General features: G+C 39.6%; 1 protein-coding gene across 9 annotated transcripts in view; it reads right to left on the bottom strand.

Moving 5' to 3' along the window:
• Positions 1 to 16,985, bottom strand: part of BCKDHB (branched chain keto acid dehydrogenase E1 subunit beta) — a 284,540-nt gene that overhangs the window by 138,687 nt on the left and 128,868 nt on the right. Inside the window, exon 9 of one of the 9 annotated variants that reach the window (XM_019929353.3) lies at positions 12,860 to 12,904. The exons of the other annotated variants lie outside the window; for them this stretch is intronic. Within the exon in view, the coding sequence (XP_019784912.1) occupies positions 12,875 to 12,904 (30 nt within the window). The 3' untranslated portion in view covers positions 12,860 to 12,874. Of the gene's footprint in view, positions 1 to 12,859; positions 12,905 to 16,985 lie in introns of those variants that run through there. 9 annotated transcript variants of the gene reach the window in all.

Here is a 16,985-nt window from a genome sequence, read left to right as displayed (position 1 = left end):
GTGTGTGTGTGTGTGTATGTGTGTGTGTGTGTAATGGAATATTACTCGGCCATAAAATAATTAATTAATTATTGCCATTTGCAGCAACATGGATGGACCTAGAGAATACCATACTAAGTGAAGTAAGTCAGACAAAGACAAATATTATATACCACTTATATGTGGAATCTAAAAAATAATACAAATGAATCTACTACAAAACAGAACAGACTCACAGACATAGAAGAACTTATGGTTACCGAAGTGGAAAGGGAGAAGGAAGGGATAAATTAGGAGCTTAGAATTAACAGATACACACTACTATACATAAAATAGATAATCAACAAGGATGTATACACAGGAAACTATATTCAGTACCTTGCAATAACCTACAGTGGAAAATAATCTGAAAAAAATATATATATGTAATACTGAATCACTATTCTATACACCAGAAACTCACACAATATTGTAAATCAACTATTCTTCAATTTAAAACAAAAGAAAAAAAAAGAAACTATAACACTAATGGATAGACATTATTTTTCTCCCAGCTTTCTTGAGATATAGTTGATATATAACACTGTTTAAGATGTGCAAAATCATGATTTGAGATATATATCTCAAAATGTTGCAAAGCAATTACCACAATTAGTTTTAGTTAACACATCCATCACCTCACATAGTTACAAGTGTGTGTGTGTGTGTGTGTGTGTGTGTGTGTCTGTGTGGTGAGAACCTTGAAGATCTACTCTCTTAGCAACTTTCAAGTATACAATATGGTTTATTAACTATAGTCACCATGCTGCACACTACACCCCTAGAATTTATTCATCTTTTAACTAGAGGTTTGTACCCTTTGACCACCTTCACCTATTTCCCCAAACCCCTACTTCCTTCCACCGCAACAACCATCAGTCTGTTCTCTTTCCATGAGTTTGGGCTTTTTTAGATTCCCATACAAGTAAGATCATATGGTGTTTGTCTTTCTCTGTATGAAATTTATCCTTAATAATGTAGGTATTCACATTTGTAAGCAGCTTTAGAAACTATAAAATTACATCAGGAAACTACTAGATTTTAGAGTAAAACCATCTACCACCAGGACACAAATCTGAAAACATCCTCTCCTGTTACCCAATAATTGTCTAATTACAAGTCTCTGTTTTGAATCATATTGTTGTCCCCAAAAAATGTACTGTGAGAAAACTACAGTTATCATGACTAAATATTATTAACAATTTTATCTCTTGCCTGAAAAGCTAAGCCATCAGAAGGTGTCAATCACAGTGTATTTAATTTATAAAGTGTGGCTGAAGCCTAAAATAAGGGGCTAGCTGATTTCACCAGCACAGAGGAAAGTGCTATTCAGCTGAACCTAGGAAGAACTACCATGAAACTGTTGTCTTTCCAAATAAAAACTAAACTGTAAAAAGCTTTATAAAAGTTGGTGCCTTGCAGCACTATTTACAATAGCCAGGTCATGGAAGCAACCTAAATGCCCATCGACAGACAAATGGATAAAGAAGATGTGGCACATATATACAATGGAATGTTACTCAGCCATAAAAAGGAACGAAATTGGGTCATTTGTAGAGATGTGGATGGACCTAGAGACTGTCATATAGAGTGAAGTAAGTCATAAAGAGAAAAACAAATATCGTATATTAACGCATATATATGGAACCTAGAAAAATGGTACAGATGAACCGGTCTGCAAGGCAGAAACAGACACAGATGTAGAGAACAAACGTATGGACACCACGGGGGGAAAGTGGGGGGATGGGGGGATGAACTGGGAGATTGAGACTGACATGTATACACTAATTTGTATAAAATAACTAATAAGAACCTGCTGTATAAAAAATAAATTAATTTAAATAAAATGGTGCCTTTGTGAATTTAAATCAAAGTTTCCTTAGATAATCATACAACTTTACATATATACAACTCACACTCATACATATCAGTATATATACATACACACAGGCATATATATAGGTTATATTAACACATAAAAATGTGACATTAAAGGAAGAGGAAGTTAAATAATGGGCCATTTTTGCCAACTTTGAATTTTCTTGACTTAAACTTATTATTTGTTGCCAACCTAGAGACCCAAAGAGAAATGAATGGCTTCTCAATTCAAAGACAAGCATATTATAGAACTTCCAACCTTTGGGGGTGTGAATTTTTAGCATTTCTACAGACAACAGAAAATATATATTGGTCTCTGCCCCCAGTTCCTGGCACAGAGCTCCTGAAACCCTGTAATTTTCTGGGGGATAGGAGTGTCTTTTTTTCTAATGAGGCAACTCTGGGTGGCCTCTATTTGGTTACTGGATAGGGGCTGGTCACCTCAAAAACTAGGACATGATTAGAAGCTTGGAATTTTCAACCCCGGCTGCCCACTCTCTTGAGAAGGGAGAAGGGCTGAAAATGGAGTTAATGATCGATCATGCCAATGTGGTGAAGCCTCCATAAGAGTCCCAAGAGTATGGGGTTCTGAGAGCTTCCAGGTGGGAGAACACATCCGTGTACTAGGAGGGTGACACTCCAACTCCACAGAGACAGAGGCTCCTGAGCTCAGGACACCCCCAGACCTCTCCCTACATATGTCTTCATCTGGCTCTTTGTTCATCTGTATCCTTCATCACATCCTTTAATAAACTGGTAAACCTAAGTGAGTGTTTCTCTGAGTTCTGTGAGCTGCTCTAGCAAATTAATCACACCCAAGGAAGGGGTTGTGGGAACCTCCTATTTACAGCCAAGTCAGACAAAAGCTGTAGAGACCTGCTACTTGCAGCTGGCATCTGAAGTGGGGTGAAAGCAGTCATGTGGGACTGGGCCCTTAATCTATGGGATCTTACACTATTTCCAGGTAGACAGTATCAGAATTGAGTTAAATTTTAGGACACCCATCTGGTGTCAAGGAATTGCTTGGTGTCAGGAAATAACCCCACACATTCGGTGACCGGAAGTGTCAGAAGTGTTGTGAATGTGGTAGTAGGGAGAAAGTAAAGGAGACACCCAGGGGAAGGAAAGACTGAGGCTTTTCTAACACAGGGGAAATGAACAAAGGCACATAGCATCAGGGCACAGATACACTTCCCTGATGGCAGAGTCATGCTGCCAAAACCCCAAAGTCAAATTTCTGCATCTGGCTTATTGTCTTATTAGTTGTCCATAAATAAATTTAGTGACTAGGATAATATATTTAAGATTTTTATATCCTTTACATTTTCTCTAATAAGAATAAGAAACGTCACACACAGTACATGAGGCATAGCCTTTATGCTCTGGAGGCTAAGACATATTCCATGGAAAATTACACAACACAATTCGATTTGGAAAACTGAATTTCCATCGTTCTCTAATCACATGGAGCCAAACCCATTCCTTGCATCACTATACACTGAAAGACGGTGGTAAAATCCTTCTAGTTTTATGATCCTATAACATGGAAAACTGTTTTCTCCATATTTAGCTTCTCCCTGTTACATGCTATACAGTAATGTCAGGTTCCTTAGTGATAAACTGTGGTGATCTGAATTTTTACCCTTCTATTTTTTGTAAATCAAAGTATTTGAGAAATTAATACCATAGCAGTTTTTAAATACAGAAAAACAGAGGCCACTATCAGTGGAGAGAATGGAATGGTATATGAAAACTCTCATGTGGAAGATTCACGTTGGGAAAACTGTAGAAGGATGGCTATTTTTAATTGAACTTGGAAAAAATTATAATGACTACTGTGTTATAATTCTCACAAAGGATTATACATGGCACTTCTCTCTTTTCCATACTGCAGCTTATAGAGTGCCATGTGCAATCAACAAAAATCAATAAAGTACAAAATCAAAACAAATAACCCTTGGGCTTGGCCTAAAAGGAGCTGACAATCTAGAAGTTTGTTGAATACATTTTTTAAAGTATATAGAAAAAGCAAATATAACCTGTAATGATAATATAATCAGACTCATTTTTAAACAAACAATGAATATTGTTCTTCAAAATACTTACCCAAAGATACAGTTATTCTAACCATAAAGCTTTTGCGGAATATTTTGGAACTTTTCTTTCAGAATTATCTTTAAAATTTGTTTATGAACAATTAAAAAGATCACTAACATTACTTTACAATCATACTTCATAATGCAGAAGTTGGAGAGGAAAACCACATCTCAAAAAGAATCCGATTAAAAAAATATGACATGTGAGGAAAAAACAACAGGTACACTAAAAGAGAGGGGGACAGAGTTAGGATAAAACAGTAGCAGACATAAAGTACTAATACTATATTAGGATACTAAGAAATCAGAGGAGAAATTATTGCCTTTTTAGATTTGATTATGAAAAGGGAAAAGGCGGTTCTATGGCCCATCCTGCTGACCCTACATGCACAGTGCATAAGCCTGAATCAAACGTAGATACTATCATTGATACAACATCCCAGGCAGTTATTTTGTAATAATAAAGTAATGACCATGATCATTTCAGCAAAGAAATAATTACTTATGAAATGTTGCCTAAAGACAATTTAAGTCAAATTCTGAAGATTTTTTTTAAAACATAGTTCCATTTTCATCATAATTAAATTTTAGAACCTTGACAGGAATTAGTGATCTATAAAAGCTAAAATGACCTTTGCCTTTTCTTTTAGAATTAAAAACAAGTTATGGTTGAAAATCTTCTTTCTCCAAGATTTACTGTGAAAATCACATAATATTCAGAAAACACCCTATATGTCGCCATGAATATCATCTGTGATGAACATATTAAGAGAAATATTATTTTTACGCACGATAAAGTGATATGGCGCAACATGACACGTTCCTATTTTCTCTGACTACCACTCATGTCCTCTCTCCTTTAGGTGACGTTCCTTTTGGAAGTTTATCCCCCTCCATAAGATGACATATTGGAAGGGCTATCAACCAAAGCACCCAACATTCTCTGGACCAAGAAGTGGACACATGGCCCCAAAGTAAGGTTCTTTCCTGGAAGCCGATTGTATGAGTAAACAGCATGTTTGCACAAGGATCAAAATCTCATTGACCCCAAAGGTCAAAACCTGAAAAGACCATCCACTACCTTCCTGCAATCTTCCTTCATTTCTAGATCTTCTCTGTCTTCTGTTCTAAGATACTTTCCAGCCATTTTTAAGTCTTAGCATACGTAAAAATTTAACATCTACATGGCACACTGGGGTGAGAGGGCTAGACTGCTCACAGGCTAGAAGTAACGGTCCCAGGACCCAGCCAGCTGACCTTAGACTGAGGAATCAATATCTACTCTCACCTGTAGCCCATTCCAAGCACATCCGTGTGCCCTGGCACAGCTCCAAGGGACTTGATTCTTCAGATTGTGCTCAAACTACAAATTACAAGATATCCTTCCAAATAGACTGCTCCTTTGATTAATTAAGCCTGAGTGGGATTCTGCTGCTTGCAATTTAAGTACTGATATAGATATTAGGAGGCAATTGATGGAGAGGATGGTGATGGAGATGATGGCAATGATCAAGATCACGATACTGATAAGAGGAAAGGGCGGAGAAAGAGAAGGAAGAGGAAGAAAGTTTACAACATAAGGGACTTTACAAACAAGTGTATTTAAATGCCTTTGGTTTAAATTGTGTGACAAAAGGCTTTAGCTGTCTAATTACTTTTTTAATGCCTAATATATATCTGTTACTTTTAGTATCTGTTATTCTTTTAGTATCTCTTGGATTTATATATAATCATTCTTTGCAGAAATTTCAAAGTTAAGAAATTAGATTTGGATTGCTTTAAATATTAGACATTATATTTTCATGGATAAGTAACCATCTAAGATGGTGGCCACAGAGCACCCTAGTTTTATCCAGAGTACATCACTTTATTGTTTTCAGTTCATTTGATGCTTTTGAAAAACAATTTTAGGAAATTCCCTGGCGGTCCAGTGGCTAAGGCTCGGCGCTTTCACTACCGTGGGCCCAGTTCAATCTCTGGTCGGGGAATGAAGATCCCACAAGCTGCACATTGCGGCCAGAAAAAAAACTATTTTAAAAGTTTCTCAGTTTCTATTAACTTCAGAAAATCTAAGTTTGGAAAGTCTGTTAAAATAACTTGCGACCAATAATCTTGTCAAATTGTGGTTTTACAACTGAGATGCCCGTGAGTGGAGGACTAAGGTACTTTCCTAATTCGTCTATAACCATGTCTAGTTCATGACACAGTCTTATTTATCAAATGCTAGTGACAAAAATAATCTGAACGACCTCAGCAATAACACTGTTTGGACTTGAATTTCTCCAGAAATCACTCAATTTGCCACTTCATTTGATATAAACAAAAATAAGTCTCAGGGTTGGATGAGGGAAATTTGGGAAATTGGATCTTAAAAACAACTTCATCACGGGCTTTGGACTTGGGTAGCTTGGATCAACCCTCAGCCCTATCGCTCACTAGTTGTGTGAACATGGGCAAGTTTCTTAACCCGAGCCTCAGTTTCTTGGTCTATAAAATGGATGGGATATTAACACCTACCTAGAAGCACTGTCGGGACGTTTAAAGTTCTTAACGCAATGCCTGCAACCACAGTAATCGTTCTATAATGTGAGCTGTTATGAAGGTGTAAAATTGAGTTTTTGTTCTGTGTCAATTCATATTCTCTTTGTCTATGTTAGGTTTTCAATACTTACATGATAAAATCCCCACTTTTATTTAGTAGCAGCAAAGTCCAATAAGCTAATACCTCAATCAAAAATCTGCATACAGCTAACGCTGGAAGTATTTTTGTGGGTTAGATTTGAGGCTGAATAACTTAACTCCCTATCATTATCTTTAAAAATATTATATATGAGGGAATCCACCATCTGTTGATGTTGCTTGCTGTACACACTATAACAAACAGAAATACATAAAAGAAAAAGTTGGTTTTTAAGACCCTAAGAGTAGTTTTCCGTGAGAAGAGAGAGTATGAGAGATACTTGAAAATTGAGGCCTGGAGTGAGAGTTGTTGTCTCCTAATGATACGTACTCTCCTTGGTTTGTACAATAAACATATGTCAGACAGAGAAAAAAATCTGAACGCAGAAAAAGGACACGTAACCCCCTACCCCACCCCCGCTGCAGCAACACATTGCTTGGAAATTAAAAGCATTTGGTTACAAATATCACTTAATAGAATTTTGCCTTTGTCACATATTCCTGTGATAGGCTGAGTGTTCTGGAGACATTTTAAATAAGTTTATATCATCCTCTAACCTTAAAAAGGATCCTTTAATGCATAATTAAGTGGTAAAATACCGGTTAAGCAATTTGTTCTGTTTGTGCATACTTATCTAGAAAAATGATAAGTTTATCTGTAAAAGGCTTAACAATTGCCATGGCTACTTAACCTCGCAGGTGAGTCAAACTCCAATTAGTTAATAGACGTATTTTTTAACAAAAAGAGGTCTAGGTTTTTAAATAGCAAAACAAAATAAAATTTCAGAGCTTAGAAAATGAAAGGTCATCAATTTATTTATTTTATTTATTTTTTTTGGCCTTGCCGCACAGATTGCGGGATCTTAGTTCCCCCCGAAGGTGGATGGATCCCAGGTCCCCTCCCGCAGTGAGAGCACCGAGTCCTAACCACTGGACTGGAAAGGTCATCAATTTTAACAGTTTTGAATACTACAAGAAATGCAGGGTCCACAAAATTAAATGATTTAGCCAAGGATACTACCTAGTTAGTGGTGAAGCCAAAATAGGAATCCGAATCTTGAACAATCAGAGAACAATTCTTAAACAGTTATCACATAATTCCTGAGCAAATAAACTAAATATTCACCATTTAAACTATAAAAACTGCTGCTACAACTACTAAGTGCTTTACACAATGACTACATTAAATCCTTACAACCCTGAGTGGGCTTTACAGATCAGGAGTCAGGACCAGAGACATTAAGTAACTTGGCCAAGTACACACAGGGAGCTAGGATAAGCATGCTCTCTCCACTGCACCATGTAGCCTCTCCTGCGATAAGACTCTTGGTTACCATACCATCTTCACTCCATCTTCCTTGTACTGTATAAGACTGGATGAGCCCAAATCCAATTCCACCTTAAACAATAAAATACAGCTGCTGGTTCCAAAGTGGCCTTAGTCACTCCAATCAAATGACAGCAGAAGTAGCACAGAGAAAAGGCCCTCACCTTCCCCAGCTGTCCTACTCTTCCCATCTTTAAGATGAAAAGCAGTAGAAAGACCTCCAGATTCTGGTATTCCCTCCCTTTGCCCCCTTCCCTCCTACTTCTACCAATCAAGGGATGTGATCAAATGTTGAGAGGGTAGGTATGGGTCTCTGAGTGCGGGCTCAGTACATGTTGCAAAGGCTAGAATCCATTTTTTTCTTTCTTCCTCTATTTGGTAGAAGAAGATTAAGATGGGAGCTAGAAGTCTATAGCCACAATCCTATGAGGCATATAAGATGCTCAGCAGCTACCATTTTATGTGAGCCTAGGAAGAAATGCTGGAAGATCTGTGAGAAGAGGTGATGTACCATGATCTAAACCCCTTCCCTCAGCTCCTTCCCCAAACGGAGTGTCAGGAACACCAGGCTGTGAGGCAGGGGGCAGGGAAGAAACAGAGCCAAACATGATGCTAACCGTTCTCAGAGGCTGCCAAGCAGTACCATTTCCGAGCAACACACACACAGGCACGTGCTTGCAATCAATGTACCCTATCAATGTTTCTGTAAACTTGAGTAACTTTAAGAGGAGGGTTTCAAGCTATAAGTTAATTCAGCTACCAAGACAGGTAATTTACTAAGTGACTTTCTTATATTCTTTTTCTTGATGAACTACAAAAGAATGTAAGTTTAAAAAGATTAAGTTCTAGTCCTTGTGTTTAAATTTTTTTACATTCAAATTATTAGAACAAGGTTTGCTTCACTTGAACCCCAAACCCTCTTACCTCCATCCCCAAGAGAACTCTCAGGTAACCCTTTTAGACGGTCTGCCTTAAAATGTTTGATAATAAGAAACTGACAGCAAGTCCTGTGAAATGGTTGCGTCATCACAAGCTATTTCACTGTTTAGAATACAGCATCTCCTTCATTTCTATATTGATACACACATACAGAAAAACAGGATTTGATTTGAAACTAACACTATCAGTGCTTTTCTGTGCAGTAGATGATTTAAAAACAAAAACAAAAAAAAACCCTATAAAATGACTTAATTGATCCTCCAGGATGAGTAAGCTGTTTCCTAATGGGGTCAGAATAATTGCAGAAGTGAACTCATTTTTCAGCTTTTTTGGAACAGAAGAGCTAATGGAGCTTCTCCCAAAATTCTTGACGTAAACTCAGAGAAGAACCTGCTTAGGTGGCATCATCTAGCCCGTGGGACGGTTAGCAATGTCTGCAGACAGTTCTGGTTGTCGCAGCTGGGGGTGGGAGGGGCAGGAAATGGAATGCCGCCACCACCCAGGGGGTCGAGACCAGGGATGCTGCTAACACCCTAAAGTGTACACCACAGCCCCGCACAGCAAGGAATTATCTGAAACACCACGCAAACGGTGCCAAGGCTGAGAAGCTCTGTCCTAAGGTTGTCATGGATTTTCAAAACTGTAGTTTCCAGAAACCCTGTCAATGACACTCAGCACATAAACACCTCAACATGGCTCTAGCTATTTTGAGGGGTTCTCCCCTACCAGGATATCTGCTTACGGAAGAATAACCATGGCAAGTCTGGTAGTTATTCAACAGGGAATTCATCTTCCTTTTCTTTCATTCATTCCCTTGGCTTCAATCACAGTCTGGATGCTAATAACTCCCAGCTCTGCCACTTGGAGTCAAAGCCTTTCCCACGTTTCACACACTGGACACCTCCAGCTTCCCCCATATCCAAAGTTAACAGCGCTGTCTCTCTACTCCGACCCCCCCCCACACACACCCCGCCTGTGCCCCAAGCCTCCCCTCCTTCTCCGTTTCACCTCTGTATTCCCAGGCTTAGCAAGCAGCACCACCCCTGGCCGAGGGGAAAGCCTGGGCCCCCAGGCTCACCCCCCTCCCCAGAATAATCACAACACTTTGCACATACTTGGCATTTGACCCACATGTTGAATACGAATTAATCTTTCAGACCAGTTGGTAAGTGATAAGCCCAAAGAAGACTGGAGAAAAAATAAATAAAACAAAACCAGGCAGCAGAGAATGGAGTTCAGCACAAAAAAGCAGCACATATGGAAATGTATCCCATGCTCAAAAAACACAGCATCACAGACCCGAAAAGAACCAAAGAAGTCCCAGGGCATGGCTCAAAAGGTGGAAAAGATACAGATGACACTGACCAGCTAGGGTGCTGACTCTGAAAGAAGGCGACTTTCTTTAAAATTCAAGCTTAATAGGCATGACTATCCCAAAGCACTGAAAAGAAAGAGGAATAGATGAAGGGAAAAAAGAATACAGTAGCAGAGTTCGTAAAAATAATAACAATCACCTAACACTTGCACAAAGTTGAAGTTTGCAATGTTCACATATATTACGCTATTCTTTGAAAAACTGTGAGGCAAGCAGGTCTTATAATTACTGGGCAATGATACTTCAGACCCTGAGGTTTTGAATAGCAATTTAGAAAGAACCATGGATCATTCTGAATGTTAAGTAGCACAAAGCATCAAACCACCCTGACACAGTCAGTGTTCAAGTGGTTCTTATCACCCCAGAGACTTCCGGTAAAAGCCATCAGCAGCAATTCACAATGGTGATTATCCAAGGAGCTGCTATTTCAGGAACTACACAGGGGTCATTTCAAGAACCATTTCTATTCATTTTACGTCTCTGATAATAGAATTTGGTTGGCTGGTGACACCCTTCCACCATCTCCAGAAGCACCAACAGTATGCTTTATCATCATAAGTGAGTCATTATGTCTCTTTTAGAGATAAGATTCCAGACAGTTTCAATAAATTGTAAAGACATCCAAGTGAATCAGAGAGGAGAATTTAAACTTTGACCAACAGTTTCCCCTCTGTATCTAACATTAGCTCATCTGTAATACATCATGACAAACTAACACTTGGGTTTATAAATATGCATGGATTGCAGCCTGACTCACCATCACAAAGTTAGGGCTATACATGATTGAGTACTCCCCTCGCGTGGGATAACAATTCAGATGGAAGCAATAAGATTTAACAGGTGAGGTGGGTTTGGTTTTTTGGGTTTTTTGGGTTTCTTTTAATATCATCTGATTTGTTTTTCATTCTTACTGATTTTGTTGTTCTACCCAGTAAAGCTGAGACAGCTTCAGCTTAGAGGGACAGGCACATACAGCCAAGAACAAAGACATAGTTGTTCAATTCTAACTTTCAAGATAGAATTATTTAAATGAGATCAGCAAAAGCAACTGTCTTGAACCCACACGTTCTGCTGTGAGAGCTTGAAAGAGAAGTGGTATGTTTGATGTTCCAAAGGCATTTGGCTTGGCACATGCAGAATTTAGAGTTCATAGGAAAGACGCCGAAAGAGCATGGCAAGAGCACAACACAGCATTAGAGCAGCTTTCCTGGCTCCACGAAAAGGGACAAAAGTTTGATGGGCTGGCAGAAAGAGGTAAGGACCAAAGTCTATAACTGAAGTTTAAACACCATCAAGGTCCTCAAAGGTGTGTGTATGCAAGTGTGTGTCTTGCAGGGGGCTGAACAGGAGATGGGGGTGTAAGATGGTAACAGAAATTCAGATTGACTGAGGGTATCCACAAACATCAGAGGCTTTGCCCAGCTTCCTATCTGAATCCCTTTGAGGGAACAATTTTTTTTTTCTTTTTTTTTTTTGCGGTACGCGGGCCTCTCACTGTTGTGGCCTCTCCCGTTGTGGAGCACAGGCTCCGGACGCGCAGGCTCAGCGGCCATGGCTCATGGGCCCAGCTGCTCCGCGGCATGTGGGATCTTCCCGGACCAGGGCACGAACCCGTGTCCCCTGCATCGGCAGGCGGACTCTCAACCACTGCGCCACCAGGGGAGCCCTGGGGGAACAATTTTGATGCATCCTCCCACTCAGTGTTGGTAGATACGTCACAGCAGCAATGGTGGCGAAGTATGGCAGGGCAGGATGGGATTGTGAGCTGTAAGTTTCCCTGTCTTCCTGGCTGCAGTGGACTGTCAGAGATCCAGAATCATTCCCAAGGCCCCTTCAAGGGAGGTCTGGCAGAGCTTTCGCTGCAGCACTCGGGGTAGGGAGTGAGGATTCTGAGCATGGCGAACCATGGAGTCGGCCACTGAATCAGCAAGCAGTCATCACGGTTTTATCTCAACCTAAAAATCAACCGGAAGATGCCCCAGCTTCTGACATAGCAACAGGGAATAACATGAAGACAAAGGCCAAAGGCCAAGCAGGATGAGACACACAACAAAGGCCATGGGACCATGGATTGGATGGACACCTTCCTCCCCCCAGTGCTTCCCTGCCACTGAGACTCCATCTGGAGTTTGCTGCAGTTGGGGTGAAGGCGGGGGTGGGAGAAGAACTACAGAATGGGAACAGCAGCCCTAAGAATGAGAATTTTGCAGACTGCATCACATCTTAAATTTGACTGAACAGTTACCCCCAAGGGCATTATAAAGAGATACCAACTTGAAGCAGCAAAATTACATGTTTTCCCACTAATGGCAGAAAAAAAGTTTCCAGAACTAAATTGGGTTACAAAGAAAGTTACAAAGAAATAAAGTCCCATTTCTGCACATCCACAAATGTATAAAAACTTTATATTGCTGAACAGTTTACAGTTTTCACATGTTAGAGAATCACAAATTATTACAACACCCAGGTTATCCTAAAGCATCACTCCCACACACTGGTCTTAAAAACGTCTTCCTCTCTCTTTTCTTTTTAACAATACTCACCTCTCTTCTTCTTTATTCATTAGAGCTGACAGAGAGTAGAGGAGAAGATCTATGACATAAAAATGCTGGTCATTCTTCATGGCATTATTCTAACCCAACCCAGAAGTCAGTAATTACCCAGCAGTCCAGAGAACCAGGCTGCGAATGGTTATTTGTTATTCCAGTTATCACAGTACCATTACACTCGAGACTCTAAGAGCGCAAATGAACTTAGAACTTAAAACCGTCTCCGTCATGGTTTTACCAAGTGTCTACACAGTGGCCAGAGGCAGCGATGGGCCCAGCAAGGAAGGAAGTTCAAAAAGCTGCAAATGAATGACTCCCAGCCTACGGCTTCATCTACTTTTCGTTTCTGGGACTTTTCGGAGGAATTTTTTTTTTTCCTTTCCTACAGAAAATCTGTCTTGAGTTTTACTCCAGAAAACTATTCCTCTAAGCCTGCTGTTTGTTCCACCTCAGGGCCCACAGCAGCTTTTGACAAATGTTTTCTTGTCTCCATCAGAAAACACTGAAATTGTGGGGTCGCTTACCTGGCTTACCTGTCTCTCTCACAAAGACAGTGCGAGTATCTTTAAATTCCCAGTCTCTAATTCAGCTGACTTTGTGTGTCAAAGCGGCAAGCACAGGTCTGAATACTTTATACATAATCAAAATTCAGTTCCTCGTCAAAATAATTATAGAGGGTAAGTACTACTGTTATCCTCTCGATTTTGCAGATGAGGAAATGGCTGCACAGAGAGGTAGAATAATAAAGTCGAGAATCAAACTCAGGCTGTCTGGCTCCGGAGTGGAGGCTCAATAAAAGTTTGTTGAATTCTATTAAACCCAAACTGGAAAAACTGATTTAGAAATCCAAAGTTCCTTTCTTCCAGATAGTGCCTTTGGTCAGCATATTTTAAACCAATAGGCCATGAGAATCCAATTAAAGAAACACTGTATCTTTTGTTTCAATAATTTGTCTGTTGCATTACAGATGTCTTTCTTTCATTGCCACACTCCTTCACTTTTTCCAAGTTATCATTATTTTCTTGAGTCAAAAATCATAATAATGACTTTTGTCAGCTTCCACAAGGCTAGCGTTTTGGTAGAGAAGAAAGTAAGTCTTCCCATGAGTTGTAAAAAGACATTATCTGCTACTCTACGGTAGACGCACACATACAAAAGTACAAACCTCACAAACAAAACACCTGTTACCCATTTTTCCCTCGAAACAAAGGCATTTCTCGTTTTTTGTGTGTGTGTGTGTGTTTTTTTTTTGCGGTACGCGGGCCTCTCACTGTTGTGGCCTCTCCCGTTGCGGAGCAACAGGCTCCGGACGCGCAGGCTCAGCGGCCATGGCTCACGGGCTCAGCCGCTCCGCGGCATGTGGGATCTTCCCGGACCGGGGCACGAACCCGTGTCCCCTGCATCGGCAGGCGGACTCTCAACCACTGCGCCACCAGGGAAGCCCTACATGCCATACTCTATCTGCTCCCTTCCATTAGCATGAGACCCTATCCCCAGTGGAGTATCTCTGGACACCTCACAGATTCTTCAAGGCTACCATTACTATACCCTACACGGAGCAGAGATGTTACTCAGTATCACCCTCCCCAGCCTAGTTACCAATCAGCACCACACTCTTGTCCCACAGTTCCTGCTTTCGGAATAAGTAGTCATGTTGTACAGCTCCAGAGACTAATGAGTAGTATAACCAAATAATGTACTGTCCAAACCAAGACAGTTTTGAAGGTATTATGAATAACTGTTCTGTATATAAAATAGATAACTAACAAGGACCTACTCTACAGCACAAGGAACTATACTCTATATTTTGTAATAACCTATAAGGGAAAAGTATCTGAAAAAAATAGTTATATATGTACGTAGAACTGAATCACAGAAGCTAACACAACACTGTAAATCAACTATACTTCAATTTTAAAACACTGAGAAAAAATAATAATTGCTCTGGAACAATAATTATGCTGGGCAAACTGGGATGTGCAGTCATCCTACAAAGGACTAAACCAATGATGAGCACCAGACCAAAAACAAACAGAAGGAAAAACAGCCAATCTGTGGGCTAGCCAGCAACCTGGGAGGCTGGTTACAAAGATGATTGGGCCAACATCAGTTTGCAATTTAAGATAAGATGTGTAGGAAAATTGCCAGTTGGTAGTGGGTGCTGGCATTGAAAGGTTGAATCAGAGCTGAAGAAGCCAGGATGATGAAGAAGCTGGTACATGGAAAGTGGAGAATCAAACGAACATCAATAATAATCAAAACCCACCTGACAAAGAGACCTAAGATCCAGATGGATTGCCAGTTCCTGCAGCAGGACTCATCCCAGGCACCCCTTTGATCCACACAGTGCTGTCCGTACTGTTCCTAAACTAACACTCATGAATTCTAGTTTTTACAATCAAAGGGGCTTGACTGAAATGCAGTCCTCAAATGAACTTTCAACTATCCCTCTTCAACACTTCCTCTTATGCACCCAATCTCATTCAGCATTCGCTTATTATCACGTCCCCCAGTCTCTATTCCTTCGCTTTCCCCAGTCACCCAGCTTGCCTGCCTCAGACAGCTATGGAACCCTCTTCTCCATTCTCACTGATGCTATGTGGTTCATACCTCAGTATGGTCTCTCCATTCTAGGAGCCACTGCCTCCCCCAAATCGCCCTTTCCATAACTAATCCACTCAAGTCCCATATAACTCAGGATTCAATGATAAATAATGTTCCTCTGGACCAGTAGTAGGAAAAGAGAATGTAATAGGAAAAATAGATCATATTCATCACAACAATTAAATCTCTAAGGTATCCAGAAATAAATCTAACCAAACATGAGCAAGAAGTGTGTGGGGAAATATACAAAAGATTAAAAGGCTTGAATCAATGGAGAAATAAAACATATTCATAGACAGGAAGAATCAATTTTATCAAAATGTCATATTCCCCAAATTATGTATAAATTAAATGCAATTCCCATCAAAATTCCAACAGGTTGTGTGTGGGGGGTTGGGGGGGAGCTTGACAAATTAATCTCCAAATTTCTATAAAAACCACAAGGACCAAAACTAGCCAAGAAAAAGTAGGAAGAGCAGGTCGGAGAAACTTGCTCTACCAGATACCTAGATTTATTACAAAGCTATATTATTAAGACAGTGACGTGTTGGTGGAAGGCTCTAAAAAGAAGCAAAGAAACACACCAGAGATCCCACAAACAAACCCATGCATACATGACAATTAGTTACTGGCAGAAGATGCATCACATATCACGGAAAAGGACAGACTAGTCAATAAATAGGGGGAGTCCAAAACAAAACAGGATTCCTACCTTAAACCACACTAAAAACATCAAGTGTGATTAAAAGTGATCAAAGACCTAAGTTGGAAAGGTAAAACTTTACAACTATTCAAAGAAATATAAAAGAATATTTTTATAATCTTGGGATGAGGAAGGATTTAAGGGAGACAGAAGAAGCTCAAACTATAAATGGAAAGATAATAAATGTGACTACAACAAAACATAAAACGTCTGTACATCAAAAGATACCATTAAAAGAGTAAAAATGCAAGCCACAGACTGAAAAAAAATACATAGGGATAGATAGGTAGATAGGTACATAGATAGAGATAGGGATACAGATATAGATATATATCATCACATGTAGAAAATATAAAGAACTCCACAAATCATTAAGAAAAATTTTTCCCAGTAGAAAAATAGGACAGAATTTATATTGAGGAACCAGAATGGCCAATACACTTAAAAAAAGACATTCAACCTCACAGTAGTTACAGAAATGCAGAACTGAGCCCAGCAGGTTACCATTTTCACACAACTGGATTTATCACAACAAAACATCTCATATATCGCTAGTGAGCATGTAAATGGTACAACCACACTGTAGAACACTTTGACAACATCTACTAAAGTTGAAAATACAGATAAAGTATGACCTAGAAGTTTCATTTTCAGGTATTTACAAGAGAGAAATATTGCATACACACACAAGAAAACATAAAAATATTCCCTAAAGCATTATATACAATAGAGAAAACCAGAAAACAACTTAAATCTCCATTAAGGAGAGAACAGATAAATCAATGTTAAGATATTCATACAATAGAACACTAGTAGA

This window comes from Tursiops truncatus, chromosome 12, assembly GCF_011762595.2.
Source record: "Tursiops truncatus isolate mTurTru1 chromosome 12, mTurTru1.mat.Y, whole genome shotgun sequence".
Classification (NCBI taxonomy): domain Eukaryota; kingdom Metazoa; phylum Chordata; class Mammalia; order Artiodactyla; family Delphinidae; genus Tursiops; species Tursiops truncatus.
This window is presented reverse-complemented; position numbering and strand designations above follow the sequence as displayed.